The 27,442-nt window shown below is 40.3% G+C and overlaps 1 protein-coding gene across 8 annotated transcripts in view; it reads left to right on the top strand.

Moving 5' to 3' along the window:
* Positions 1-27,442, top strand: part of MGAT4A (alpha-1,3-mannosyl-glycoprotein 4-beta-N-acetylglucosaminyltransferase A) — a 160,927-nt gene that overhangs the window by 99,511 nt on the left and 33,974 nt on the right. For 5 of the 8 annotated variants that reach the window (XM_073352549.1, XM_073352542.1, XM_073352503.1 and 2 more), the window contains 8 exons: positions 7,761-7,832; positions 8,861-8,907; positions 9,551-9,664; positions 10,358-10,433; positions 15,399-15,513; positions 20,242-20,372; positions 24,034-24,141; positions 24,564-24,757. In XM_073352549.1, coding sequence (XP_073208650.1) covers positions 7,761-7,832; positions 8,861-8,907; positions 9,551-9,664; positions 10,358-10,433; positions 15,399-15,513; positions 20,242-20,372; positions 24,034-24,141; positions 24,564-24,757 — 857 coding nt within the window. The remainder of the gene's footprint in view (positions 1-7,760; positions 7,833-8,860; positions 8,908-9,550; positions 9,665-10,357; positions 10,434-15,398; positions 15,514-20,241; positions 20,373-24,033; positions 24,142-24,563; positions 24,758-27,442) is intronic. The other 3 variants (XM_073352558.1, XM_073352568.1, XM_073352522.1) reach the window with 1 other exon arrangement.

Below are 27,442 nucleotides of genomic sequence, written 5' to 3' on the forward strand. Positions count from 1 at the left end.
TGCTACAGTTCTTAATGAAACTGTAGTAAAAATTCTTTAACATGGGGGGGAAACAACTTATTTTCCCTAACCTCACTCTAGGAAATAACTGAACCATTTTTGTGGGGAGCAGGAGAGGAGGAATTAGCCTGAAACAGACACCCAACATGGAAAATTTCAGTCCAAATAGTTAAATTTTGACAGAATTATAAGCAACTGAAAACAAAGTCTAGTAAAGGATTGTTACTTGTTTTCTATAATATGGCTGTTCCTTGATGTAACTGCCCACCTTTATGTACAGTGGGTGTGTCTTCTCTCATCTACCAATCAAACAGGTGGGAGCCAATTCAGATTCAGTAATTTTCACCTATAGTCCCTCCATTTCATCCCTCTTCACATCAATTCTAAGTGTAATATCAGGTCACTGGAGCAGCTATAGCTGGTGTCTCTTTAGAAAGGCACTATCTTTGTTCCAAGGCCTTAGGAGAGACCCGCAGCAGCAAGGTGACAGAAGACCCACAGATGAAGCAGTGGAGAAAGGGCAGAAATAAAATGTTTTACTGGTTTCAGAGTAGTTAGTGTTAGTCTGTATTTGCAAAAAGAAAAGGAGTACTTGTGGCACCTTAGAGACTAACAAATTTATTTGAGCATAAGCTTTCGTGAGCTACAGCTCACTTCATCGGATGCTTTTACTGTCTCTTTTAAGCCTTTCATAACAGTAGCATTCTGTGCAAGTTGACCCTCTCCTTCATTCCCTCAGGTAGAACTGCCTCTGCCAGGCCTGGTAGAAGCAGTGAAAGTAGTGACTCTGAACCTGCATGTCTGTGCCATGCTTCAGCACCCTCCTGCTGACACAGAGGATTTGTAGGATAGCAAACTAGAAGACCAGAGTGATCAGAAGTCTCAAGATTCAGTCATCTAGGAGACATCCAGTTTCTCCCCCCTCTTAGACTGACCCCCTCTTCTTCTGAGTGAGGGGGAGAATCTTCACGAAGGAAACGTGGACTGGATCAGCTGGGTGTCTGCTTCTTTGCTCTCTCATCCTGCTCCTTTCCCAAGAAACTTCCAAAGAAAGGCCACTTCTGCCCACTTGAGATCTTCCTTTCCCTCTCATCAAATGTCTGTAAGAATCTGTTCTTGGCCCCCTTTGCCCTGGCAAAAAAATAGAGTGCTTTTCACTGTTTCCTTTTTCAGAAGGGGACATTTTGGAGGGAGAGAATTGAATGTAATCTGATCTCATCTATGCTCAAGGCTCTAGAGAATCCTAAATTAGCATCCTAGGAAAAATAAAGGTACTTTAAAGCTCATTTCACCAAGACCTTGAAGATCTCCTGTATCAAGCAGAAGACACCAGATGATTCAGCAGAATCTACCATTTGTCCTTCAGGCATGCATCAAACAAGTCATTGTCTGTATGAAATTTTAGTTTGTACTGACTTCGCTTTTTATGTAGCCTGTTGGAAAACTAGGCAAATATCTATATGAGTTGATGTACCCCCTGAATATCCTCCAGGGGTAGGTATACCCCTGGTGATAACCACTGATGTAGAGAATGGGGAATTCTTCTCCCTAAACTTCTTGCAGAAGAACTGCCACTGGCCCTTCATCTGAGGCATCAGTTTGCAATGTAAACCTGTTTGAAAAGTTTGGATTAAAAAGAACTAGTTCCTGATGCACACAATCCTTTAGAGTCTTTAAAGGCCTTGTCGCTGGCCTCAGATCACTGGAACCTTTTTGAACATCTGTTCTTTACTAGATCTATGAAGGGAACTGCAATAGTGGCAAATCATGGCACTAAACATCAGTAATACTGTGCCAGTCCCAAGAAATGTTGGTTGTTTGTGAGGGTGGGACAAGCTATTAAGGCTTGAACTTTGTTGGGTGTTAATGGTTACATTGCTCAGAAATCTCTACTGGTTCTTTACATGTCACTTATCTCGAGAATTAAAAAAAATACCATTTACAATGTAAAAAAAAGGGGGGGGGGAGGGATAGCTCAGTGGTTTGAGCATTGGCCTGCTAAACCCAGGGTTGTGAGTTCCATCCTTGAGGGGGCCACTTGGGATCTGGGGCAAAAATTGGGGATTGGTCCTGCTTTGAGCAGGGGGACGGACTAGATGACCTCCTGAGGTCCCTTCCAACTCTGGCGTTCTATGACTAGTTCTCATAGTTACTAGTTACTAGTAGTCTCATAGTTAAGACTACATTTTAGTCACAGGTATTTTTAGTAAGAGTCATGGACAGGTCACGGGCTGTAAACAGAAATTCATGGGCCCGTGACCTGTTCATGACTTTTACTAAAAATACCTGCTGTGACTAAAACTTGGGCAGGGGGCCATGTGTGTTCTGGGAGTGGGCCAGGTCAGGAGACAAGGATTATGGGGAGACAGACAGCATGAGGTGCTGGGGAGATCAGACAGGGGCTCATAAGGGCTAGTGGGGGAAGACAGACTGGGGCAGAGGCTGAATGGGAGTGGAGGCACAGGGCCACAGTTGGGAGGGAGATGCAGGGCCATATGGCAATGGGGGAGGGGTGCAGAGCTACATAGGGATGGGGTGGCTGGGTGGGGGCACAGAGACACACTGGGAAGGCGTACAGGGACACATGGGGATGGGGGGAGTGGGTGTCTGAGTGGGGGTGGAGGGACATGGGGATAGGGGCAGATGTGCCTGACTAAATAAGAGAGGCTAGGGGTCTGCATGTGGGAAGCTCCCTAATAATCCCTTCCCACCGCCCCAGAAAACTTGCTCCATACTTTTCCCGCCCATACCCAACAACCCTCCCAAGTTCACATTCAGGCTTTTTTCCAGCAATTTACTTCCCTCTCCCTCAGCTCCTCCACTACTCTTACTCCCGGGGCCTTTGCACTGCTTCTGAGAGGTGCGGGAAATATGGTTCTGTATTGTATTTTAAATGAATTATTACTCAGCGTTCTGTATTAATATGCCTAGTAAGGAATCTATCTGTCAAAAAACATTTCCTGAATCTTTTTTGTTGTCTGTATTGTTATAGACATACTTGCTGACAGGTATTAATAAATGACCAAAAATAATTGAAACTGATGTGATTATATTGTTATTTTGACAAATAAAATATGCAGAATTTTGAAGAATTTTTATTTTTTTGGCGCAGAATTTGCCCAGGAGTAGTTTATACACCAAAAGGTTTATACACGGTGTGACTTTTGTCCTTGGAGATCAGCCTAATCCTTTCTGACTACCTTCACAAGAAGATTCAAAGCATGGTCGAGAAAGCCTTTGAACTGGTGGGCTTTGAAATCACCATGGCTATTTATGCCTGCTACACCTATAAGGTGGGAGTTCATTGGCTTATGGAGTTCCACCTAACAAGACATCCTTTCCCAAGTTTCTTTCTTTGGTGACTCTCCAGCACACTCATTGATATGTCCCATCTCTTTAGAGACTCACTTTCTTGGCTTTTCTGCTCTGGCTCAGCACAGCCTTGGATTCATCCCTTTCAAGGGGAAATTTGTTTATATCTTCATTTTCTCCCCTACACATTGAGGGATCTGTCTCTGTGGAGATATCTTGGATTCATCCTTGAAAGAGTGTTCAGAAAATGTTAGCCTCCTCAATGAATAGACAAAAGCTTTTGTCATCTTCTTCCTCTAGGATGAGCAGGTGATGTCTCTGAAAGGAAGTCACTAGTCGGATATAAGTAGGGCCATACCAAATTCACGGTCCATTTTGGTCAATTTCACTGTCTAAGGAATTTTAAAATAGTAAATTTTATTATTTCAGCTATTTAAATCTGAAATTTCATGGTGTTGTAATTGTAGGGTCCTGACCCAAAAAGGAGTTATGCGGGGGGTTGCAAGGTTATTGTAGGGGGGGCTGCAGTTCTGCTACTCTTACTTACGCGCTGCTGGTGGTGGTGGTGCTGCCTTCAGAGCTGGGCAGCTGGAGAGCTGCGGCTGCTGGCCGGGAGCCTAGCTCTGAAGGCAGAGCCTCTTCCAGCAGCAGTGCAGAAGTAAGGACGGCATGGTATGGTATTGCCACCCTTCTGCACTGCTGCCTGCAGAGCTGGGCCCTCAGTAAGCAGACACTACTCTCCGGCTGCCCAGCTCTGAAGGCAGCAGCGCAGGAGTAAGGGTGGGGGTGGCATGTTATTGCCACCATTGCCACCTTACTTCTTCACTGCTGCTGGCAGAGTGCTGCCTTCAAAGCTGAGCGCCTGGCCAACAGCTGCTGCTTTCTGGCAGAAGTAAGGGTGGCAATACCATGACCTCTAAAATAACCTTGCAACCCCCCCCCCCCCCGTAACTCCCTTTTGGGTCAGGACCCCCAATTTGAGAAATGCTGGTCTCCCCCATGAAATCTGTAATAGTATAGGCTAAAGGCACACAAAAGACCAGATTTAACGGGGGAGACCAGATTTCATGGTCTGAATTTGGTAGGGCCCTAGATATAAGCCCCAATGAACATTATTTTTATGAGCCAGAGCTTAAGTTCACCAGATCTTCCTCTAGCCCAAGATGGAATGGATACTAAGTAGCCTTCCCTGGAAGCCTGAAGAACCCTTACATGTTGTTTTTCCTGGAGTACTTCCTTTTGATTATTATAGACCTCTCTTTGTCCTGTTTGAGGAATCTCTGAAAAGGCAGAAAGTGTTGTCCTTGCCCAGTGGAGTTTGTTTCCAGCACTCTGGTTCTTTGGGAGGCTTTCTCTATGCAGAGGAGCTTTAGAACTCATTCTACCAGGACATTAGTCACCTCTTCCATTAAAAGCAGGAAGTTTCTGTGAACTAACTCTGCTGGTCTCAGTTTGCACAATTTCTCATGGTTACTAATTGAATCTATCCACGCTGGTCAGATGGTTCTCAGAGTAGTTCCCACTCAGCCCAACAACTCCTGACTGTTTCCTGTCCTTCTCCTGTCTAGTTCTTTTTGTGTTTAATTTTCTCCCGTGGGCATAGTGTCTCCCTACGAAGCCAGTCAGGACTCTGAGGAAGTCTCCTCTCTGTGATCAGACTGTCTGCAGGGCAAAAAGCTCACACAGTTTCCACCTTTCTGGGTCTGACCTCGGAGCATTCAGCATCCTTTGCCCTTCCGTGTGCTTCCCACAGCAAGTCTGCCCAGGTGGGGTCCCGAGGAAGCCAGAGGGTCCTGCACCCCAACTTCACAGTCAGACGTGACTCTCAGCCAGCCAGTAAAACAGAAGTTTATTAGACGACAAGAACATGTTCTGAAACAGAGCTTGTAGGTACAGAGAACAGGACCCCTCAGCCGGGTCCATTTTGGGGGGCAGTGAGCCTGACAACCACATCTGCACTTCACTCCTCATCCCCAGCCAGCCTCAAACTGAAATTCTCTCCAGCCCCTCCTCCTCTGGGCTTTGTCCCTTTCCCGGGCCAGGAGGTCACCTAATTCCTTTGTTCTCCAACCGTTTAGCTATCACCTTGCAGGGGGGAAGGGCCAGGCCATCAGTTGCCAGGAAACAGGGTGTTGGCCATTCTCTGTGTCCAGATCCCTGCACACACCTGCCCTCTAGGACTCTGCAACGATCATACACCCTTATCCCACCACCTAGATACTTAAGAACTGCATAGGGGAAACTGAGGCACCCCCACAATATTCAGATAAAACATTAAGAACAGTCCCACTTCGTCACACATAGTGACTGTATATATTGGTGGCAGCCATATCAAGGAAAAACAAATTTGTCACACTTGCTGTGCTTGCCACAATGTGGCAATATGCACCCACTAAGAACCTACTAATAGGCCGAAAAAAACAAAACAAAAGGTCTTTGGCAAAGTGGCTGCTTAGTTAGACTAGAGCTGGCTGGCAAAAAGGCTTCTCTCTAGTTCTGGAAGGTCTTACCTGGGAAAAGATTGCCTGCCTGGCTGCCAGCCAGCCTTCTTAAGAGGAGGCACTGGGTATGAAAAATCTTAGCACTGGATTGGCTAACACCTGCTAACAGATAAGAGTATAACCACCTGAGTTGTAATTTTTCCAGGACACCACGTCTAATGCTTCTGCTCTTGTGAAAAGTTGGCCTTGAATCTTTTAATCACTACGTGTCTTTTCCTTCGGAGGGTGGCACCTCCAGCAGCAATAACCTCTCTCACTATTCCGGGGCATAGGTTTAATAGTGCTGTCTACTGAATGTTTGCTGTATTAGGTCTTCCATACACCTACTAGTCAGATCTAACCTGATTCAGTTTGAGAACAGAGAAGACTACCTAACACTTGTATGCTTTTGATATGAGGCATGTTGACATATTTAAAGTTTTCATTCAGAATTCTTTCAGGAGGAAACTTATTCCCATACATTTCAAGATGCTTTCTGTTAGGCATTATAATGGACTTTAGTTAATATGAAAGCAGGTTTTCTTAATTGAAATGGTGATGAAAATCAAAGGATCGTAACCTTAATCAAACAGGATTAATGTTGCTATAGAAATTCTTGGGGCAGATTCTCCTTTCAGTGCACATAGCTCACTAATGCTAATCTGAGTTATGGGCACATCAACAGAAGAGCATAAATTATCCCTTTGTTTTCCATCATTTGTAAGAGTAACCAGCAAGAGGCTGTAAATAAAGCATTCTGATGAACTTCCAGAATCTACTTTGATTTGTCAAAGGCTAAAAATTTTCTTTTGAAAATTGATAATCAGTTCCTCAGAGTATTAGATTAAAAACTGTAACAAAGACTGATTTTCAGCTTTGATTTATAAATTAAAAGGCTCACTTTTTCCAGAATTGGGTACATATTACAGAAGAATAGGTTGTATGATATGGCAGGTTTAGAATGTTGGTGACCTTTACCTTATAGAAGGTCAGGATTTGATTGAAGTGATTTGTAAAACTTTGTTATTTTTGCAACATTATTTAAATCAGACTTAAGAGATTGCTAGTAGAAATTTGTCTCTAGTAAAATTTAGACCCTGATTCATAAGACCATCTCTATTTAAGAAAGCACTTAAGCATGTGATTTGGGGCCTTAATAGATACTATAAATGACCATTTTAATGTCTTTATTTCCAAGAGAAATAATCTGACTTCGAGTTGTCTATTTGTAGAAAACTTGTTTATCTGTAAATATTTTTCCTAAAACTAGTAATTCTTCAGGTATGCATGGATCCCACCGTAGGTGTGCAAGCACTCCATAGTTGTAAGCTTGGAATCTTTTGACTAGCAATGTCTGGTGGGACTGTCTGGTATGCCCTGTGCCTCTTAGTGGAGCCATACAAGGGAATAAAGGGCAGAGCGGCCTGGCCCCTCCCTCAGCTCCCTCTTCTGCCCATGGTAGTGAGACAGAACCTGGCCTGTGACTCAACCCACTTCTGATTTCTGTAACTCTTCTCTGAAGAGTGAAGAAATGTCTTCTCGATTCTCCCTTTAATTAATTTCTTCATTTAAGTTTTGTTGGTCTTTCTCCCCCCAATTCATCAACCCTACCCCAAAAAAAAAAAGTAGTAGTTAAGGCAGATTGGGGAGACCCTCCTGGACATGCCCCTGTACAGCAGGATGAGGAAAAACTTTTTCACTAGGAGGGTGGTGAAACACTGGAATGCGTTGCCTAGGGAGGTGGTGGAATCTCCTTCCTTAGAAGTTTTTAAGGTCAGGCTTGACAAAGCCCTGGCTGGGATGATTTAATTGGGGATGGGTCCTGCTTTTGAGCAGGGGGTTGGACTAGATGACCTCCTGAGGTCCCTTCCAACCCGGATATTCTATGATTCTATGAGGTGCTTTGTGGCAACCACTAGCTATGGTGTATTCAAAACTCACTAGGTTCAAACCCTGTCTTTCCTTCAGTGTACTAATGCCTGTGGTAGACTAACAGAGCAGATGCCTGTTCTCTCTTGGGGAAGCAAGCACACATCCCCAGTAAGTATATCTGCTGCTCTTTTTGTCCCGCACCCAGAAATCCTGGGATGTCACGTTCAAACTACACCTCTTGGAGCAATCCAGGAGGGTAACTTTGGAGGATGTCTCCACTCCTGGATCGAGATAGGAACAGAGAAGTTTGTCTTAGGAAAGTACTCTGATGACGAGGCGCCACACCCCTGGTTCCAAAGGAAAAGGAAGGTGAAGAAGGCACCAAAACCATCTGTGCAGGCACTGGCATCTTCGATACTGACCGTGTCTACCTTGGGTTGGTGGGGAAGAAAGACCCAACTCCATCCTCCAGAGCAGAAAGGCACGCCCACACCGAGTGCAAACACAGCGTGGAGAGGCAATACGTCTATCCCGCAGAGATGATTCTGGACTGAGAAAGAAGCCCTCAGCATCAACGAAGGATAGCACCAGCACCGCCATCTAAAGCGAAAAAGACAGGCCCACCAATATCCATGCTGAAACCTGTGCCACCACTAGAGCCAGAACACTTCCCAGTACCAGAATATGCCTTCAAGCCCCCCTCACTGCTCCTCTCAGCACAGATATTGGCACTATCCCACCGCCAAAACAAAAAACTCAAATTATGAGGGTGTCTTGAAATCTAATGCAGCTAGTTGGTTCTAGTTACTTCACTACAAATTCACCTGAGCAGTGCAAATACTAGACTTTAAATTTTTCTTATTTTTTTTAATGAGCAGTTTCACTACATAGAACACTTCATAGACGTAATATCACTTTTGTAGGTTTAGAAAAAAATAAATATGATTAACTTTTAATTCTTCTGGCATGAATCTCATTTCACGTCAGTCCCCACCAAACTTTTTTTGCAGCACACATTTAAAAAGTGTTACTATTTTTAATTACGTCTCCAGTTTAAAAAAAAAATCCCTTTTCTCTGTTGTTTGAACACCTTGTGTTCTAAAATTATGGTTGTGAAATGTCACAATTTAAAACACCTTTTCTTTTTAAAGGGGAAAAGTGTAGCTCCAAAACTGCTTTTTTTTTTTCTTTTCCAGACAGATCTTGACTATGTACACAGCGTTGTAGCAATCCTGGAGAAAGAGTAAGTTGTGGGGGTTGTTTTGTTTTGTTTCCTTAACAAAGCTGTGGTGTGAAGGAAATGTTTTGGTTACTCCTTTTTTTTCCTCAGGATGGTTTTGGTTTCAGAAAAAATAAGCGCATGAAGACAAACCAAGGGGAAGTAATTAAGTAGGTTAAACTGTAAAACAGTAAATGGGATTAAGTGGATTTGGCGTGACATAAATGGATTCTCTGACATCTGCATTCATGCTATCCTTTGCAGTGGTATGCTCAAACTGAGCTATAGAAGGGAAAGCGCAGGTATTTTAAAAATTGACATCATTAGATTAACTAGAATATAGTGTAGAGAGGAGGAGTTATTGTTCTGGAAGACTCACTTAGGAAAATAACTTTTAATACTAGTTTTGTTTTATGTTGCTTGTTTAAAAAATTGTACTGCCGTATTATGCTGTCAACAGAAATTAAGAACGTAATTTTACCAGACATAAATCCTGCATATCATAAAAGTTAGAAGATGAGCCTTCATTCTGATATATTGTGAAGTAACATTATGCATTTGTTCCAAATGATTACAAATATGTTTTATGTCAGACACAGTAACTGCACCAATAATAAATAAATAAATAGTCCTACTGCACTTATTTACTTGATGTTTCTGATGATAGATTTTCTACAGAAATCAGTTCTGGCTTGGTGGAAATAATATCCCCACCTGCAACTTACTATCCTGACTTGACAAATTTAAAAGAGACATTTGGAGACTCAAAAGAAAGAGTCAGGTAAGATTTTTCCCTCAGACCTTTCTTGTTTATGTAATGCCAGACTGAGTGTGAATTCTGGAAACATTTTTCATATATTCTTTAAATTATGTGGGGAAAAAAGGCCCTAATTCTGCACAAAAAAACAAACAAACAAAAAAAACCGCATGGGTGAATCTCTGCATCTGCATGAAGCACTTCCTGCATGTTTTTTTCTTAAGGATTGAAGCTTAAATGTTAAGCTTTGTGGGTTTCCTTTAATGTTAAATTCTGGGAAGATGCAGTGGGAGTTCAGAATATAACAGCGTATAAAATTTTTGTTGCATAACATCATGTAGGTTGTCTGTTCTTGTTTTCTGTTTTCCTTTGTGCTGTCAGGAATAGAACAGTGTATGAAACTCAACAGTATTGCTCACTTACCATTTGAAATACCCAATATATTTTTAGAGAAAGCTTAAATAGCTGCAAAATATCAGATTCAGTTGGGTCATTCCTCTTTTTGTGTTACAGCATACAAGGGGCGGGGGGCATTCACCTGTTTTTTTTGGATTTTTTCAGACAGAGGCTTTCCTGGGAGAATAATGCCTGATATAATTGTTCTATCATTCAAATAATGTGTGGTAACTTGTCATTCTTTGTTATGCAATTCACTATGTATTGTGAATTTTTTTTATTTTGTAATTCCTTGACTTTTTTTTTAACATTTAATTTCAGATGGCGAACAAAACAAAACTTGGACTATTGTTTTCTTATGATGTATGCCCAGAAAAAGGGCATTTATTATATTCAGGTAAATCACTGTTCTTTGATGTGTAAAGCTATTCAAAGATGCCTTGGTGATAGGTACATCATAAAAACCTAAATAGAATATAAATAGAATGATTATATATTTGTAGCATGATTGCAATTATGGATATTATAGTATTAGTGAATGTGTATAAGTTGAATTACATACACTGCCTAAACTGGAAAGCCAGTTGTCTATATGCATAAGTGTGGCAAAAAACTGCTGATGTGGCAAAAAACATGAAGGAACACAGACTATTTAATTTTTTCATATGCCAAAGAAAGGGATAGGAGTGGAGCCTCTATGATGCAAAGAAACAATAGAATAGTTGTTGGTGGAAGTAGAGCTCTAGATGCTGCATTATTTTTAATTGGTTTTGAAGAGGCCTAGATACTGTTTTTGTGTCCTTTGGCACATAAGCTAATGTGACTGTGTGTATTGAATACAGATTCTTTTAAGTGTGTTGCTAGATTCACTGCTTTTAACTAAAAGATAAGATTGTGGTAAAAGCTGTAACAGTTCTGAAAAATTTAAAATAAACTTAAATGTAGCCCTGAGTCGATTTCACCTTTTATTCCTGCTTTCAGGTAGAACCCCACCTTCTCCTCCCCCTCAAATACATTTAGGGCTTGAGTTGCTATTAGAAGAAACAGCAGCATGTTTTCTTCAGGCAACATTTGCTGCCAACACTGCCCCTTACTGACATATGAAACCACCTAATCACAGTATGGAACTTATATCTATACACAGGGAGAAAAGAAGAAAATTAGCTGTGGGGGTCCCAAAATGAAGGTGAATTAAAGTGAGAATTTTTTAAAAACTGACCTATCTTGGTGTTTAACTAACCATGACTCCCTTTTTCTAAAATGGGAGGCCACTGAGTCCAGTGACGCTTTAAGACTTGGCAGGACATCCGAAAGATTGAATGTACATAGATTAAAAAAAATGTATGTTATACTGTTATGAGCTGGGTGAAACCTTGTTATGGGTTGAGCTAAAATCTCATTCAAACTGGTTTGTGAGCACACCCTTTCTTTGATAGTTGTAAGCAGTGATGAGCTGTCAAAATCTTAACAACCGGTTCCCTATAAAAAGTTCTGATTTAAAGGATGTGCCACAGTCTGTATTTTTTGTACCAGTAGGGTTACCATACGTCCGTATTTTCCCAGGAAAATTCCTCTCAGACAGCGATTTAAGAACCAAAAAGTATGACATGTCCGGGAAAATACAGATGTATGTTAACCCTACCTAAAGTTCTTTTTTAAAAAGATGGGTCTGAACTAGAAATGAGCTCCGTTTCACATGTGTGGGTCCCCGCCACTCCCTGGGGGTGTGCTATGGTGACCAGATGTCCTGATTTAATAGGGACAGTCCCGATTTTGGGGTCTTTTTCTTATATAGGCTCCTATTACCCCCCACCCCCTGTCCTGATTTTTCACACTTGCTGTCTGGTCACCCTAGGGTGTGCACATGTGTGGGTCCCAGCTGCTCCCTGCCCCCCTCATTGAAGCAGGTGTGCAGGGTTACTGCCATGGGAGCTGCAGGGCACCAGTGGATGTGGGGCAAGGGGGTGCAGCAGTGGTTGGCTGGAGACAGGGCAGGGGGGTGCGTGTGGCAGGGGTTGGCTGGAGACAGGGCAGGGGGTGCGACGGCAGGGGGTGGAGACAGGGCAGGGGGGTGCGTGCGGCAGAGGTTGGCGGGGGTGGTGCGGGCAGGGCAGGGGGTGCGGCAGAGGCTGGCTGCGGGCAGGGGGTGCGGGGCTGGCTGGAGACGGGGTGCAGCAGGGGCTGGCTGCGGAAGGGCAGGGGATGCGGCAGGGACTGGAGATGGGCTGGCTGCGGGCAGGGTGGTGGGTACTCATGGGGAGAGCGGCTCGGAGCAGCCCAAGCAGTAGGATGCAGCCCAGGCCCAGCAGAACAGCTGCGGACCCACCAGGCAGCAGCGGGAGCCCCAGGGCCAGGGGTCGGGGGAGCAGCAGCAGCAACAGGGCTCATGCCCAGGGCTAGATGGCAGCCCACATGGCTCCCGCACCACAGCGCCCCGGCAGCCGGAGGAGGAGTTACATCACTTCTCGGCCGGAGCCCATGAAAGCCTCAGCACCCCCTGCAGGGAAGCAGGTTAACAACCAGTTCTAAAACTGCTTCAAAATTTAACAACCGGTTCATGCAAACCGGCTCCAGCTCACCCCTGGTTGTAAGATATAGTTAAGGCCCCACACCTAAAGCAAAGCTTATTAGATTTTGTCTAGAAACTAGCACCATGTGAACAGAGGGTTCCACTGGGTATTGTGTGAGAGAGAGAACACAAACTTAGAACAGACAAGAACAGAAAGAGAGGCAGAGGTAAAAAGCAAGAAAGTCAAGCAGTAGCCTGTGAGCACAATGTGACTCTGGAAAAAGCTAGAGTTTTGGGTGTGGTGTTGGCTAAAGATGCTTAGGGTTGTAAACTAAGAAACTGCCCCTTTTGTTCTTTGTTCTTTCTATGTTCAGACAAGCAGGATTTTGTACAATCCTTGTAAATAAACAAGATTGTATCAAGGAGATTACCGGACTCCATCAGTTTTACTTGCAACTGGAACATTGCCAGAGCCCCAAAATTTGACTAGCTGCTCAGATCAAAAAGGGGTAACAATACCAATATTACACTCTACCTTTATTGTTTAAAAATGGCATTAGAGAATGATGATCTGATGGCCTTTAAGGAATCATGGCCATGAAGAAATTTTCAGTTAGATCCTACCATAAACATGTAGAAATAAAGGCGTTAATAGCTTACAAAAAAGTGTAAAGTTCCTTCTCTTTATTCAGATTCTGCACAATATACCTAGTCCCTTCAGTGTTGTCCTGTAGTATCTCTTATCAGGATGGTTGAGAGCACATAAACTTTGGCCTTCTGTCTCACAGTACACCAATAGATGCAGTTATAAGACAGTAATTTTAGAATTTAAGCTATTAGGAAGATTTGATCCTGCCCTTGGGTTTGTATAGCACCTACCAGAGTGGGGCTCCTGTCCTGATGGGAGCCTTTGAATGCTATCCCACTACATATGGTGAATAAGAAGGTTTCAGAGTAGCAGCCGTGTTAATCTGTATTTGCAAAAAGAAAAGGATGCATCTGATGAAGTGAGCTGTAGCTCACGAAAGCTTATGCTCAGATAAATTTGTTAGTCTCTAAGGTGCCACAAGTATTCCTTTTCTTTTTTAGTAAATAAGAAGTAATGCATGTTATGGCCTATCTTATTTTCACACTGTGTTGAATCACTCAAACTGGTTCTTACCAATTAGTTATATTTGTGACAACAAATACATGAAGAAGAATAAAAAATCAGTGTTGAGATTCATCCTTTTTTTTGGAGCGGGGGGTACATTTAGCTGTTTGTTTCTCTTCCCATGTAACTTTAGTGGTCCTCACTGTTGATATGCCATTTTATATATGCAGTGTTGTTGTCATGTTGGTCCCAAATATTAGAGACAAGGTGAGTGAGGTAGTATATTTTATTGGACCAACTTCAGTGAGACTTGAAATAAGAGCTCTATGTAAGCTTAAAAGCTAGTCTCTCTCACCAGCAGAAGTTGGTCCAATAAAAGATAATACCTCACCCACCTTGTGTGTCTTATGCCAATTTCTAAATTATTGTGAAGTCATCATGATATGACTATGACATACTATGATGTCAGTTTTGTTACAAATAATACATGTATTCATGTGAAGTAAAGTAAACAATACAACCAATTAATCTATATCTGGAAACTCACACTTAGTCGTTTGTGTGCCTACAAACAACACATGCGATAGGAGGAAACATATGTATGGGTGCTAGTGTTCAGTGCTTCCACTATGGGCAACAGTTGTAAGCAGAAGTGGGCAATTTTGGGGATAGAGTCCAAAACTCTCACTACTATGGAACATTTGAAATTTTTTTAAAAATTGTTTAATCATGCCAGTATTTGCTTCATAAGCATAATTCTAAAATGGAGATTGTACTGCTTTGAGTTATGTAAACATTTCTATGCTTATTTTCCATGATAATTGCTTTCTATATTTGCTGAGACAATTGTTATTGAGGGAATGGGACTATAGCTTCTGTTTTCAAGCTGTTATTTTTATTGTCCATTATAAAATGCACACGTACTTTCCCATCTAAGAAACGTGCGGGGAAAATACCAAATAAAATATTATAGAAGTTAAAAGATGGTGCTTTCCCTTTTGGTACAGTTCTGTTATATGCCAGAAAGTAGCAACATCAAGCAATTGTGTACTAAAGTATTTAATATTGCCACAGCCTTTTGATCAAGGATGAGAGATCATTATTGATAGCTTATAATCTAACAGCAGTTAAGTAACAGAGGGGCAGCCATATTAGTCTGTATCCATAAAAACAACGAGGAGTCCTGTGGCACCTTAAAGACTAACAGATTTATTTGGGCATAAGCTTTCATGGGTAAAAAACCCATTTCTTCAGATGCATGGAGTGAAAATTACAGATGCAGGCATAAATATACTGACACATGAAGAGAAGGGAGTTACCTTACATCCACCCTGATTGAATTGGCCCTGTCAACACTGGTTTTCCACTTTAAGGTGCCAGTGGACTCCTCGTTGTTTTTTTAACAGCAGTTAAGTACATGCTGAATGGAATCTTTATCTAGATATTATACACTTGTAAAGAGAAAAGTTTTTTAAAACTATCTCCTATCCAGTTCACTCTTGTGTGTTCCCAGATAGTTGATGTATATATCCCTGGATTTTTGCTATAAAGAGTCTCCAAACTAATTATCCTCAAATAAGTGAACAGTGATCATGCTTCTACAGTAATAATTCTTGTGTACGATTCCTGGATACTAGGGTGGTGATTGCACTAGAAATCTATGGATAAATATATTTTAGGACTACTTTTTCCTTGCTGTACTTTTTATTTTTGCTTTGCTCTTCCTGCTTTGTGTTAATACAAGTGTTTGATTCCCCTAGCTTGAAGATGACATTGTTGTCAAGCAGAATTATTTCAGCACGATAAAAAATTTTGCACTTCAACTCTCTTCTGAAGATTGGATGATTTTAGAATTTTCTCAGCTGGGTTTCATTGGTAAGAAAAATGTCCAGTTTAGTAGTTTGAAAAGTTCAGCCACAGAATCTCTGATTAATAGTGCTATGATCTCAAAAGTGCCACCTTTGTACTGGTAATGGAACAGGGAATAAAAATGGATTGACTTTTATGGCTATATGCTGTAACTATACACTACAATAATTGCTGTTACTTATGGATGTTTGAGTCAGAATTAAGCTATGGAAAATGAGAACATTTTTATAACTAAAAATTAAATTGCTTTTAAAAATATGGAAAATCAAATTTTAAATATGTCTTCTAATTATCTAATTTTTGGCAAAATAAAAATGACGTTAAAAGAAGATTGCGTATGTGAAGCAAAGGGACAAAATCAAGAAAACTCACCCAGCCCAAAGTAAATATGATGTCTTTTGGCCATTAGAAACCTCATAAGTTTCCAAGGGTCAGCAGCCATAAAAATTAGTCTCTTTTGCAAAAAGGTTCTATCCTACCCTCCTGCTACCACTTGAAGCAACCATGTGACTTCCAGAGCCTGTCCCCTTTCTAGGGATGAAGTCACAAATACCACCTGTCATTTACAGTGATTAGGATAATTACAACAATGTTGAGACAGAAAATGCAGACTCCAGAATCTTAGCAGGTTGACCACCACTATGTCATGAGAGTAATTTTAGTGTTCTTTGTTTCCTACACAATAATAGATTTTACTGAGAGGCACAAAACTTACATAAATGCAGCTGAAAGAGCTTTCAAAGGAATTTAACACTTTGAAAGTTGATACAACTAGAGTCACAGTCTGGTTTGATCTAATTAACCATAATGAACTAGAGCCACACAATGATAAAATTGGAAACTGATTCAGAGAAGCTATGACATCTTTCCATTAGTTAGTCAACGTTACTGATCCCAAATACAAAGATCATAAATTGAGCCCAGAACAGGAAGAATAATCTGAAATGTGGCTAGTGGAATGTAACCCTGAGGTTTTTTTTCATTCTTTTCCAACATTTCAATTAAAGACCCAGATCTCTACCCACATATTTGTTTGCAAAAGAAGTTGTGTCTCAGTTCATTGTATTAAGGTGGTGGGAAACAGTGAATGTAAAATTAGACTCTTGATTTCAGAATATGGTCAATAATTAAAGAACCTGCATTCCCCTGAAGTCAGCTTGATATCAAATGTGGTTTTAATATGTTCCTCTCATGCACAGGAAGTGAGGGAGATATGATCCTTAACAGGGCTGTATAGCAAGCAGAATGGGTGTCCACTGGGTTGAAAACATCAGTCAGCAATCTTCCCCCAAACCAAAACGGGAGGAGATGGTGATCCATACTTTGACAATGAGGTGGTAGGATCAAACAACAAAAGCAATGGGGAGACAGGAACTGCCCCAAATGAGAGGAAGAAATTTTCCAGTTCTTAAGCCAGGCAAGAACAAGTGTTCTCTTTATCTTGAGTTACACAGTTAGGGTTCCTTCCAGCTGAAATACCTCCTATTAGTTTCATGGCTCCAAAAGAGGAAAAGGACCAGCCTCGAGTGGAGAGCTAAGAGTTCATTTACTTCTGTCCTCCAAGCAGCTCTGTTACTCCTGCTAAGCAGTTTTGTGTACACCTTGTAACTCTCTGTGACTGCCCAAACTTTATCTCGGGAGACTGGCCTGGAACTAGAATGCCATGGATCTCAATTTCTGGGTTGTGCTGATAAACCTTAATTATGAATTTTACTTGGGTTTTGGAATTTGCTTCACAATCTAACCATTCTCTTAATGTAGATTTTTGTATGAAATTCTGTGGTTTTACAAGTAATGTAAAATTAATTATAGATTTTCTTAATTAGCATAGTATACGCTGGAATGTCTTGTGGCATGCGGGAGCTTGTGATCTGCAGTTTTTTAAGACTGAAAAGGCAAAATATATAAAATCTATCATGCTGAATCTTTAGTTTACACTTGCAATTTGGGACATGCAGCCTATAACCCTATGAGTAGAGCCCTATGTGGATACAAAATTTGTATCTGTATCAGATCCCAAACATGGTCCACAGATATAAAGCAGATATCTGCAGATTTCCAGGGCTCTACCTATAAGTAAGGCTACGTTTTAGTCATGGGGTATTTTTGGTAAAAGTCATGGCCAGGTCAAAGGCAGTAAACCAGAATTCATGGCCCGTGACCTGTCCATGAATTTTACTATATACCCCTAACTAAAACTTGGTGGGAGGCGGACGAATCCGTGACTTCCATGACCTCCATGACAGACTTGCAGGCTTACCTATGAGTTACTTTTTAAAGTATATTTACAGATCATCTTTAAAAGGGGCACCTTTCTGTACTCACCCCTACCTTTGGGGAATAATAAATAAGCATTATTTATTACAATTTGCTTATTTCATAGAGTTTCTGGTTAAATCATGAGTAAAACTGATTGGAACTCAAGGATTAGAAGTTGAGTTATACCTGATTGCCTGCCTGTTTGTTGGCTTTTCTTTATATGGATTCTGAAAATAATTACTTTAAATACTAAATTAATTAATTGTCTCCAGCTGCTCTCTCTCATTTTATCTGTTGCTTTCCCATGTGTTATATTTACTGCTTACTCCATTCTGTAACCATTTCATTCAGATGTTATTGCTAGTAGGCCTTCAGCAGGATTTACCCATGACTACACCACATCTTAACAGTGTTTTTATTGAGAGAGTTAAATCAGGAGTCTAATGCTCCCAATTTAGCTACTTATTCTATTTTTAGGTTGAATGAATGTAGTATTCATGAAAGTGTGTGATTAATAGCATTGGCTAGAGACATGTAGACATAGTGTAATCATCCACAGTGCAAAATTCTTCACACAGTTATCATTATTCTTGATTTGCCATCTCTGCTATTCCATTTCTGGTTCTTTATGTGGACACATACTACAAGTTGTACAATTTTGGTAATGTGAAGAAACAAAGATGTTGGGGCAGCCAAATAAATCATTATTTATGACTTGGGATGAGATTTATATCCAGATCTCAAAAGGCTAGCATATTGATGACCTGTTATATCACTTTCTCCCTATCGATTTAACATAGAAAAATAATAATTGAAATGTTAATAGAGATGTGGCTTTAGCCATACACTGTTGAAAGCCTTAGCTAGCTTACAAGTTCATTTATAAAAATGGTGTTTTGTTTTTGTTAAAAATTTGTCTTGGCTGTAAGTCTTATTTATGCATACATCTAATCTGTTTTTTTAAAAAGTGTGATAGAAAAAAAATTGTTTATACACAGAGGTGACAAATTCATCCTTGTTGATGAGCGGTTTTGACTGACAGCCAAAAAATATTAGAATTCTACCATCCATACATCATAACAGAAGTTGCATTCTCTGTATGCTGTGCTGAATATGTAGTCGTTAAGTGTTGTCATTTAAACTAAATAAATTATAAAGAGTGGAATTCTGTGCTTCACCTCTAAGAAGCACAGCACAGAGTCATCAGTTTTGAGGGAGAGGATGCCCTCCCAATTTTGGGCTGCTGGGCAGTCCATGGTATATCATAGGCAGCTCTGGGGTCCTGTCTGAACTATGGCAGCCTGTCTCCAGCTGCCTGTGACCTGCAATTTGCACAGCAGAGATTCTGAGCACCAAGTGCTACAGCCCTGTCCTGGACATGTCCCCTATGCCAAGGCTTGCAAGGGAGTCCTCTGAAGGCAGCCTTACAACTGTATTCCGCAGTTCCTATGTTGGGGGAATCCTCCCATGGCTGGATCTAGAGATTTTTAGAACCCCTAACATGAAGGCGCCATGTAGCACGGGTGAGGTGCTCACTCAAGTTTTTAAATTTTTTCCAGTTAAAATATCGAGATCAAAAAGTTAATTCTGGATGAGTTTGGAGTCTAACAACACCAGCTGCCAGACAGATTCGGTCGATGGATCCATTTTAATATTAGTCAAAGAACTTCAATAATTTGCAGAATATAAGCATAAAAATAGTTTAAAAGTTTTTCACTTGAATGTGTTTCTGGAGATATAAAATTGGTTTTGGAATTGATTTATGGCTGTAATTAACTCTGTGTTTAACACTATGTTTTTACTAGAGATTTTTAATGAATTATTTAAATATCTATAATTCAGAGACGAATGAAAACAAAGTGTTTCCTCTTGAATTGTATCTTTTACATTAATACTGACCAACTAAATACTATGCAGTCAGAATAGTATAAATTTACAATAGAGTTAAAATATACTGAGAATCCAATGAACTAATAAATTAATAGAAGGTCATAATAGGTAATAGTAAATTTTCCACTGTATACCTTTTTTGAATCCCAAACTCTCATTTGCCCTCTTCTCTATATAAACACAAAATTAATATTTTTAATATGGAGAAATAATCTTCAACATTGTATTGCTAATGGTTTACAGAAATCTGGTCCTATTTTAAGTTTGACTTTTGTATTCTAAAGTTCTCTGTTCTTGGAATTGTTGAAAAATTCTGTATTTACATTGAGTTGTGTTTTATTATGCAAGTTGAGTATTTTAAACATGTTGGGAGTTGTAAGATTGTAAAGAGCTATTTTGTGAAGTTTTCCTGTTTATATAGTTTTGCTCAACTTGTTGACATGTCCCTTTGTGATATCAGCTGGGATTTCCAATTGTGAGGTGGTAATACAACTTGCCTTAGCACAAACAATATGGTCTCTAGGCTCGTGATCTCAAGAGTTGTTTCAGAATTACTATTATTAATTTAGAATAATATCTTTACAGGTAAAATGTTCCAAGCTCCAGATATCACTCTTATTGTAGAGTTCATATTTATGTTTTATAAGGAGAAACCTATTGATTGGCTCTTAGATCATATACTCTGGGTGAAAGTCTGCAACCCTGAAAAAGATGCAGTAAGTTCAATTTTTGTTATGTAGCTTTTAATGTCTCTTCTTGATTAAAAAAAAAAAAAAAAGCTTTATTTTCTGTGAATCTAAGAAGTAGTATGTGATATGCTGATTCTTTTCATGGTTCCTTCATATCCAAATACAAATTTCAGTCTATTTTTAAATCTGAATCTGTGAGAAAGTTTTGGAGACCTCAGAGATCAGAGAAATTACTTTCTTACATTTCTTAATGTTTCAGATTTGGGAGGCTTAGAAATGCACTTTTTGGGGGAAAACAGAGGTCAAAATTTTTTGTGCCTAGCAGGCCTAAGATAACTAGCAGTTGCACTAGCTATATTTAACATTCTGCAGCAAAATTATTTGAGTCCACTTCAATTTTTGAAAATAATTATAAAGGTTCATCCCAATAGCTCAATGGGAGTGCTCAATACTTCAGTGAAGGAGTTCTTCATTGAATATACAGACTTGGAGTAAATTCCTGGTCCTTTTGAAGTCAATGAAAGTTTTTCCATTGACTTCAGTAGGCCAGGATTTCATCCAGGGTTTTTTCATCTTCAGACTATCATATCCCTGTGGAGGTAGTTCTTGTAGCCCTATAGGGAGTACCTCATGTAGCCACACAGAAAGCTCTCACGAACAAGGTCAGCTCCCAGACTACTGCACTGGGCAGCACAGCATGGGGAGCAGGTGGCCAGCCCTCTGTGAAGGAAGAAGTGGTTCGGGACTATTTAGAAAAACTGGACATGCACAAGTCCATGGGGCCGGATGCGTCGCATCCGAGAGTGCTAAAGGAATTGGCGGATGTGATTGCAGAGCCATTGTCCATTATCTTTGAAAACTCATGGCGATCGGGGGAAGTCCTGGAAGACTGGAAAAAGGCTAATGGTGGTGCCCATCTTTAAAAAAGGGAAGAAGGATGATCTTGGGAACTACAGGCCGATCAGCCTCACCTCAGTCCCTGGAAAAATCATGGAGCATGTCCTCAAGGAATCAATTCTGAAGCACTTAGACGAGAGGAAAGTGATCAGGAACAGTCAGCATGGATTCACCAAAGGAAAGTCATGCCTGACTAATCTAATTGCCTTCTATGATGAGATAACTGGTTCTGTGGATGAAGGGAAAGCAGTGGACGTGTTATTCCTCGACTTTAGCAAAGCTTTTGACACGGTCTCCCACAGTATTCTTGTCAGCAAGTTAAAGAAGTATGGGCTGGATGGATGCACTACAAGGTGGGTAGAAAGTTGGCTAGATTGTCGGGCTCAACGGGTAGTGATCAATGGCTCCATGTCTAGTTGGCAGCTGGTATCTAGCGGAGTGCCCCAAGGGTCGGTCCTGGGGCCGGTTTTGTTCAATATCTTCATTAATGATCTGGAGGATGGTGTGGATTGCACCCTCAGCAAGTTTGCGGATGACACTAAACTGGGAGGAGTGGTAGATACGCTGGAGGGTAGGGATAGGATACAGAGGGACCTAGACAAATTGGAGGATTGGGCCAAAAGAAATCTGATGAGGTTCAACAAGGACAAGTACAGAGTCCTGCACTTAGGACGGAAGAATCCAATGCACTGCTACAAACTAGGGACCGAATAACTAGGCAGCAGTCCTGCAGAGAAGGACCTAGGAGTGACAGTGGATGAGAAGCTGGATATGAGTCAACAGTGTGCCCTTGTTGCCAAGAAGGCCAATGGCATTTTGGGCTGTATAAGTAGGGGCATAGCGAGCAGATCGAGGGACGTGATCGTTCCCCTCTATTCGACATTGTAGAGGCCTCATCTGGAGTACTGTGTCCTGTTTTGGGCCCCACACTACAAGAAGGATGTGGAGAAATTGAAGAGAGTCTAGCGAAGGGCAACAAAAATGATTAGGGGACTGGAACACATGAGTTATGAGGAGAGGCTGAGGAAACTGGGATTGTTTAGTCTACGGAAGAGAAGAATGAGGCAGGATTTGATAGCTGCTTTTAACTACCTGAAAGGTGGATCCAAAGAGGATGGATCTAGACTATTCTCAGTGATAGCAGATGACAGGACAAGGAGTAATGGTCTCAAGTTGCAGTGGGGGAGGTTTAGGTTGGATATTAGGAAAAACTTTTTCACTAGAAGGGTGGTGAAACACTGGAATGCGTTACCTAGGGAGGTGGTGGAATCCCCTTCCTTAGAGGTTTTTAAGGTCAGGCTTGACAAAGCCCTGGCTGGGATGATTTAGTTAGGATTAGTCCTGCTCTGGGCAGGGTGTTGGACTAGATGGCCTCCAGAGGTCCCTTCCAACACTGTTATTCTATGATTCTATGATTCTCTTTGTCCAGTGAAGAAGCTGTATTGATTAGTTCCATTAAAAATCTCATCCAGGTCTCATTAACCAAAAGAATGATGGCTACAATATGGAGTTTTGAAGGTGTGTGGGGGAAACCTTAGGAGTCCTCTGAAAAAATATTTAAAATTATCTGCTAAAATTGGTAACCTATTTACATATATTATAGAATTGCTGCAGGTCTTTAAAATACTGGAGACTCCTTTTTCTACCATAGTAACATTAGGCAGTCCTTTAACCAATCAAAATTTTGCTCTTCAAGCATTATGTTAGTCACTTAAGAGACATTTTGTAATTATCAGTGGTGCTTTGCTAGTGCGGTGGATCCTCAAGAGGACTCTTATTACAATAAAAAAGCTTTATCTCCAGGGTGCTATTCTGCATGTGTGTTTGCCTGCAGAGTGTTTCCAGGTTAACTTTACACACTGCTTTTTTTGGCTGAGGTTTTTGTCTGTGAAAACTCTAGGGGTAAAATTCACCCATCAGTGAAGGGGCCAAGTGTAGCTGAACCACTTCAGTTCTGCTGCATGGGCAGGGCAAGTGTTGAGAGAGAGTATATTAAAGGGTCTCAGTGTATGGCACAGTTGGCATGTAGACCAGTATAGCTGGAGAATATGGGGCATGTGAGCAGATTGCTCTAAACAGAATACTTGTAGTCAGAGTATAGTCCAGATTTATCCCATACTTGAGAATTGGATTTCCTGGTACTAGAAACAAGTATTAAACATCATAAATCTCAGCCTGAGTTTTCTGCCCAAGTTTCATATGTCTAAGTATTCCTGCAGGTGCCATTAATTCCACCTTCCTTACATCCCTATAGAGTTAACAAGCCCCACATGCAACAATGAATGAGCAGAATTTACTCAGCAGCTTTATGCCAGGTCCAATACCAGCTAGGTAGGGTGGATCGACAGGAGAGCCCCATTAGTATGTCACAGGTGGAAAGGGGAGAGAGGAGAGCGCTATGTCTGAGACTATACAGACTTACTGGTCACATATCATATGGAGGCTGTACAGAAATTCCCATTTGACTCAAGAAGTAGTTGTGGTGGGGTTACAGGCTGCCCTGCACCCACCTACTGATTGGTAAATAATTTCTCATGTAGTTCCTCTGTACAGAGCCCATTTATTCAGGCTTTTTGCAGGAGGAAAGGAGTAAATTTTAACCAGAATGAATAGCTCAATGGTGCTCTTATGCAATGAAATAAGATAGCATCAGGAATGAAGTATATAGTTCTAGTTTCTTGTAATTTGTTTTGGTTCATGAATCATGGATTATCCTACAATTTCAATAAAAACTCACTGATCTTTCTTTATTATCTTTGCTAATGTGAGGTTTTCTTGATTTTATTTTAAGAAACATTGTGATAGACAGAAATCTAATCTACGAATACGCTTCAGGCCTTCCCTTTTCCAACATGTTGGCCTGCACTCCTCCCTAGCAGGAAAGATCCAGAAACTCACGGTTAGTAGCTAAAACTTCCCTTCCCTTCCATATCAGACAGGATTGATAAGTGATTTTTCATCAGATCAGAAAATTAACTTTTTGCTATAGTTTAGCATTTTCAGGTATAATATATTATACTCTAGTTGGAATTAAGCCTGATTAAAGCTGACTACCATAGAATAGAAGAATTTCTAGGTCAACTCATATATTTTTATATGACTCCTGCATATAGTCTCTCATTTTAAATCTCTAACCTTTTATCTGTAATACTGTGACCTTTTATTCATCAATACAGGGTCTCAGATATACAATGGAGAAAATGGATAATACATTAGTTGCCCTTTGTTTTCCATTTGCTTTTAAGTACTAGCAAAATTAGCCACTAAAGAAAAGAGACTGCCTGACCAACTTAATAGCATGTTTGTCTTTCTTTCAATTAGGATAAAGACTTCCTGAAACCATTATTACATAAAATTCATGTGAATCCACCGGCAGAAGTTTCTACATCTTTAAAAGTCTACCAAGGACATACACTGGAAAAAACCTATATGGGAGAGGATTTTTTCTGGGCTGTTACACCAATTGCTGGGGATTATATCCTATTTAAATTTGACAAACCAGTCAACGTAGAAAGGTTAGTAATCACTTGTCTTTTGGTCTCACAGCTAAAGATGCTTGCTAAGCAAGTATGCTTGAGGATAGAATTGAGGAAAAATAAATTAAACATAATGGAAAAACTAATTTCATACAAGGTGTCAGATGAAATGGATACTTTGCAGTTCAGTTTAAAATGTGCTTCAATCAACTTTGTTCTTCATAGTTGACTCTGTATTTTATTTAGACTATTTTGCTACAAAATCTATTTTTGTAACCTTCTCCAGAAGTATAACACCACAGCCAGTGCCCTGCCAGCAGTTAAAAAGACTGCCAAATTGAGTCTGTTCCAGTTGGTTTGAAGGTGACTTTTTTTTCAAGCCCTTTATCTTACTCAAACTCGATGTGTGTGGTTTTTTTATCTGCATTTGTGCTTGAATTTATGATTTGCTACAGTCACACAGAGGAGTGAAAGTGACCTCTTCTATTTATTAACCTTTAGGCCAGCTAAGGCAAGGAAATACTTCTTTTGCTTTTATTTTTTAACGGGGTAATTTTAGTTTTGCTAGGTTGCCACTGTCCTCTCTCTCTAGTTAAGTTGGAGTCTCTTTTGTTTGCTTATTTTCTTTTCACCCTGTCTTCCTTGTACTCTAGCCCAAGACTTACGAAAGAAATTTTTTGTTTAAGGTATCTTTATATTCCTCTTATATTCTCCTTTCATGCACATTGTAGCCTTTCTGCTTCCCCAGTTCTACAGACCCAGAGCCTTGCAGTGCTAACAACTACTATTGGAGTAATCTCACTAGATACTTTCCTTGTGAAGGCTATCTCAGGCTGTCAAGCTGCTCTTTCTGCATTCTTGAAGTGAACCCAATTGGTCAACTTCTTCCATGGATTGGCAGCTAGCTGAAGACTGAGTCATCACCTTAACAGATCTTAAAGATCTCAGATTCATTGAGTTTGGTATTTTCCCCACATTGTACTTTTTGCTCCAATGATTCTGACCAGTGAAATGCAGATCACTTGAGAGGTGAAAGAATTAAAAATTACTCTTCAGTTGCTTAGAAAAGTCTTTTCTTCCAGTGTGGTTATTAGGCCTGCATGGAATGTACCTTAAGGGGGTACATACACCCCACCTTATCATATAAAAGTCAATACCTTTTACCTGTGGCAATAATATGAAATAGACACCTTTCAGCTAGAGAGTATACATTCAGTGGAAGGTTTTTGATCAACTGCAAAGTTTCTGTTTCAAAGTTATATTGAAATGAACAATATTGTTTGGGTTTTTTTACTTATTTATCCATTTTTGAAAAAAAAATGTGTACTTTTGTAGGATATGAATTTCAGGGAAAGGGGGTGGAACAAGTTAATTTTTATTTTGGTTAGATATTTGTTTTATTAAGATGTGTCAGAAGCAACCTGGCAGTTTTGACAAATGCTCTAAACTTGCTAGGAAATGTCATAAGTAAACTTTGTGCCTCAAAAATGGACATGACTCAGACCATATATTTGCTGAAGAGTGTCACCTCAGTTTATCGTGTTGAGGGAGAGAAAGTGTCAGTCATTTTTGCAAAGAAAGGGGGAATGTGTCCATTCTTTTGTAATTAGGCAAAGTGGTTAATATAAGCCTATTCTCAGTACTGCCATATCTCGGGTGCTAGTAACATTCAGAAGAGATGAGGATTACATGACTTAATAATCTCTATTCAATGAAGATAATTTAGTTTCTGAAGAAAGTGAACATCTCAGATTCTCCTGCTTTCTCAAAGGAAGTTCACTGACTGGACTGGTATAACATTCTAAATCTAAGTAGTTTTTAATCTGACATGAGGCCATTTTCTTAATTTCTAATAAGTATTGAAATGTTATTTGGGCTCTTATATCATTACCCAAAGTCCACACATATGCAGTTTTTACCTTTCTTGAAATGTCAGAAGATTTGGGAGAGTTACTACTGTAGCTAAGAATTGTCAGGGATATGATGCACTTAAGTGGTGGGATTTTCTAAAGCACTCAGTATTGGCCTAAATCTGTTTCCACGGAAGTCAAGTGACAAGTAGGTGGAGAAATAAGTTTGCAGGTATATCATGGGTCTAAACACCAATGAGGGAGAGGAATGATTTGCTGAAGTACACAGAGGTTATAACTGGGAGTAATGGGTTGAATTAAGAAAGGGAAAACTTAGGCTGAATATCAGGAAAACCTTCCTGATGGTGAAATGTAGTAGGATGTGGAATAAAACTAAACTATATAAACACTAGAAAGTATACCTTTGGGAACAATACTGGATTTGTGGGGGAAGGGAACTTGATGACCTTTAGTATGCGTGTCTTTTCTTTGTCTATGATTCTTGAAACCAGTGAAAAAAGCCTTCTGAACCTGAATGAAACCTTGTCTGCCAAGCTCCATCCCAGAGTTACTGGTTAATAGCTAGGTATGTTAGTAAAATCCTGATAAATGAGCTTTCTGATGGAAATAATGACAACCAAACTGACCAAATGAATGGTGCTTCTGTAACAGCATAACACAGCAATTACTTGTTCCCATAATGTATTTTTCCATATAAAACATTTTACTGTGCCGAATTTACTGTTTCTGTAGTAGTTTGCTTGGTTAGCTATAAACTTTTGATCCTTTTCTTTAAAACCCCATACTTCTGAGAATCAGAAAAATTGTTATTTAGCAAGGATAAAGGTATAAGAAAATGTAAGAGCAAAACTGA

The sequence above is a fragment of the Lepidochelys kempii genome, chromosome 1 (genome assembly GCF_965140265.1).
Source record: "Lepidochelys kempii isolate rLepKem1 chromosome 1, rLepKem1.hap2, whole genome shotgun sequence".
Classification (NCBI taxonomy): domain Eukaryota; kingdom Metazoa; phylum Chordata; order Testudines; family Cheloniidae; genus Lepidochelys; species Lepidochelys kempii.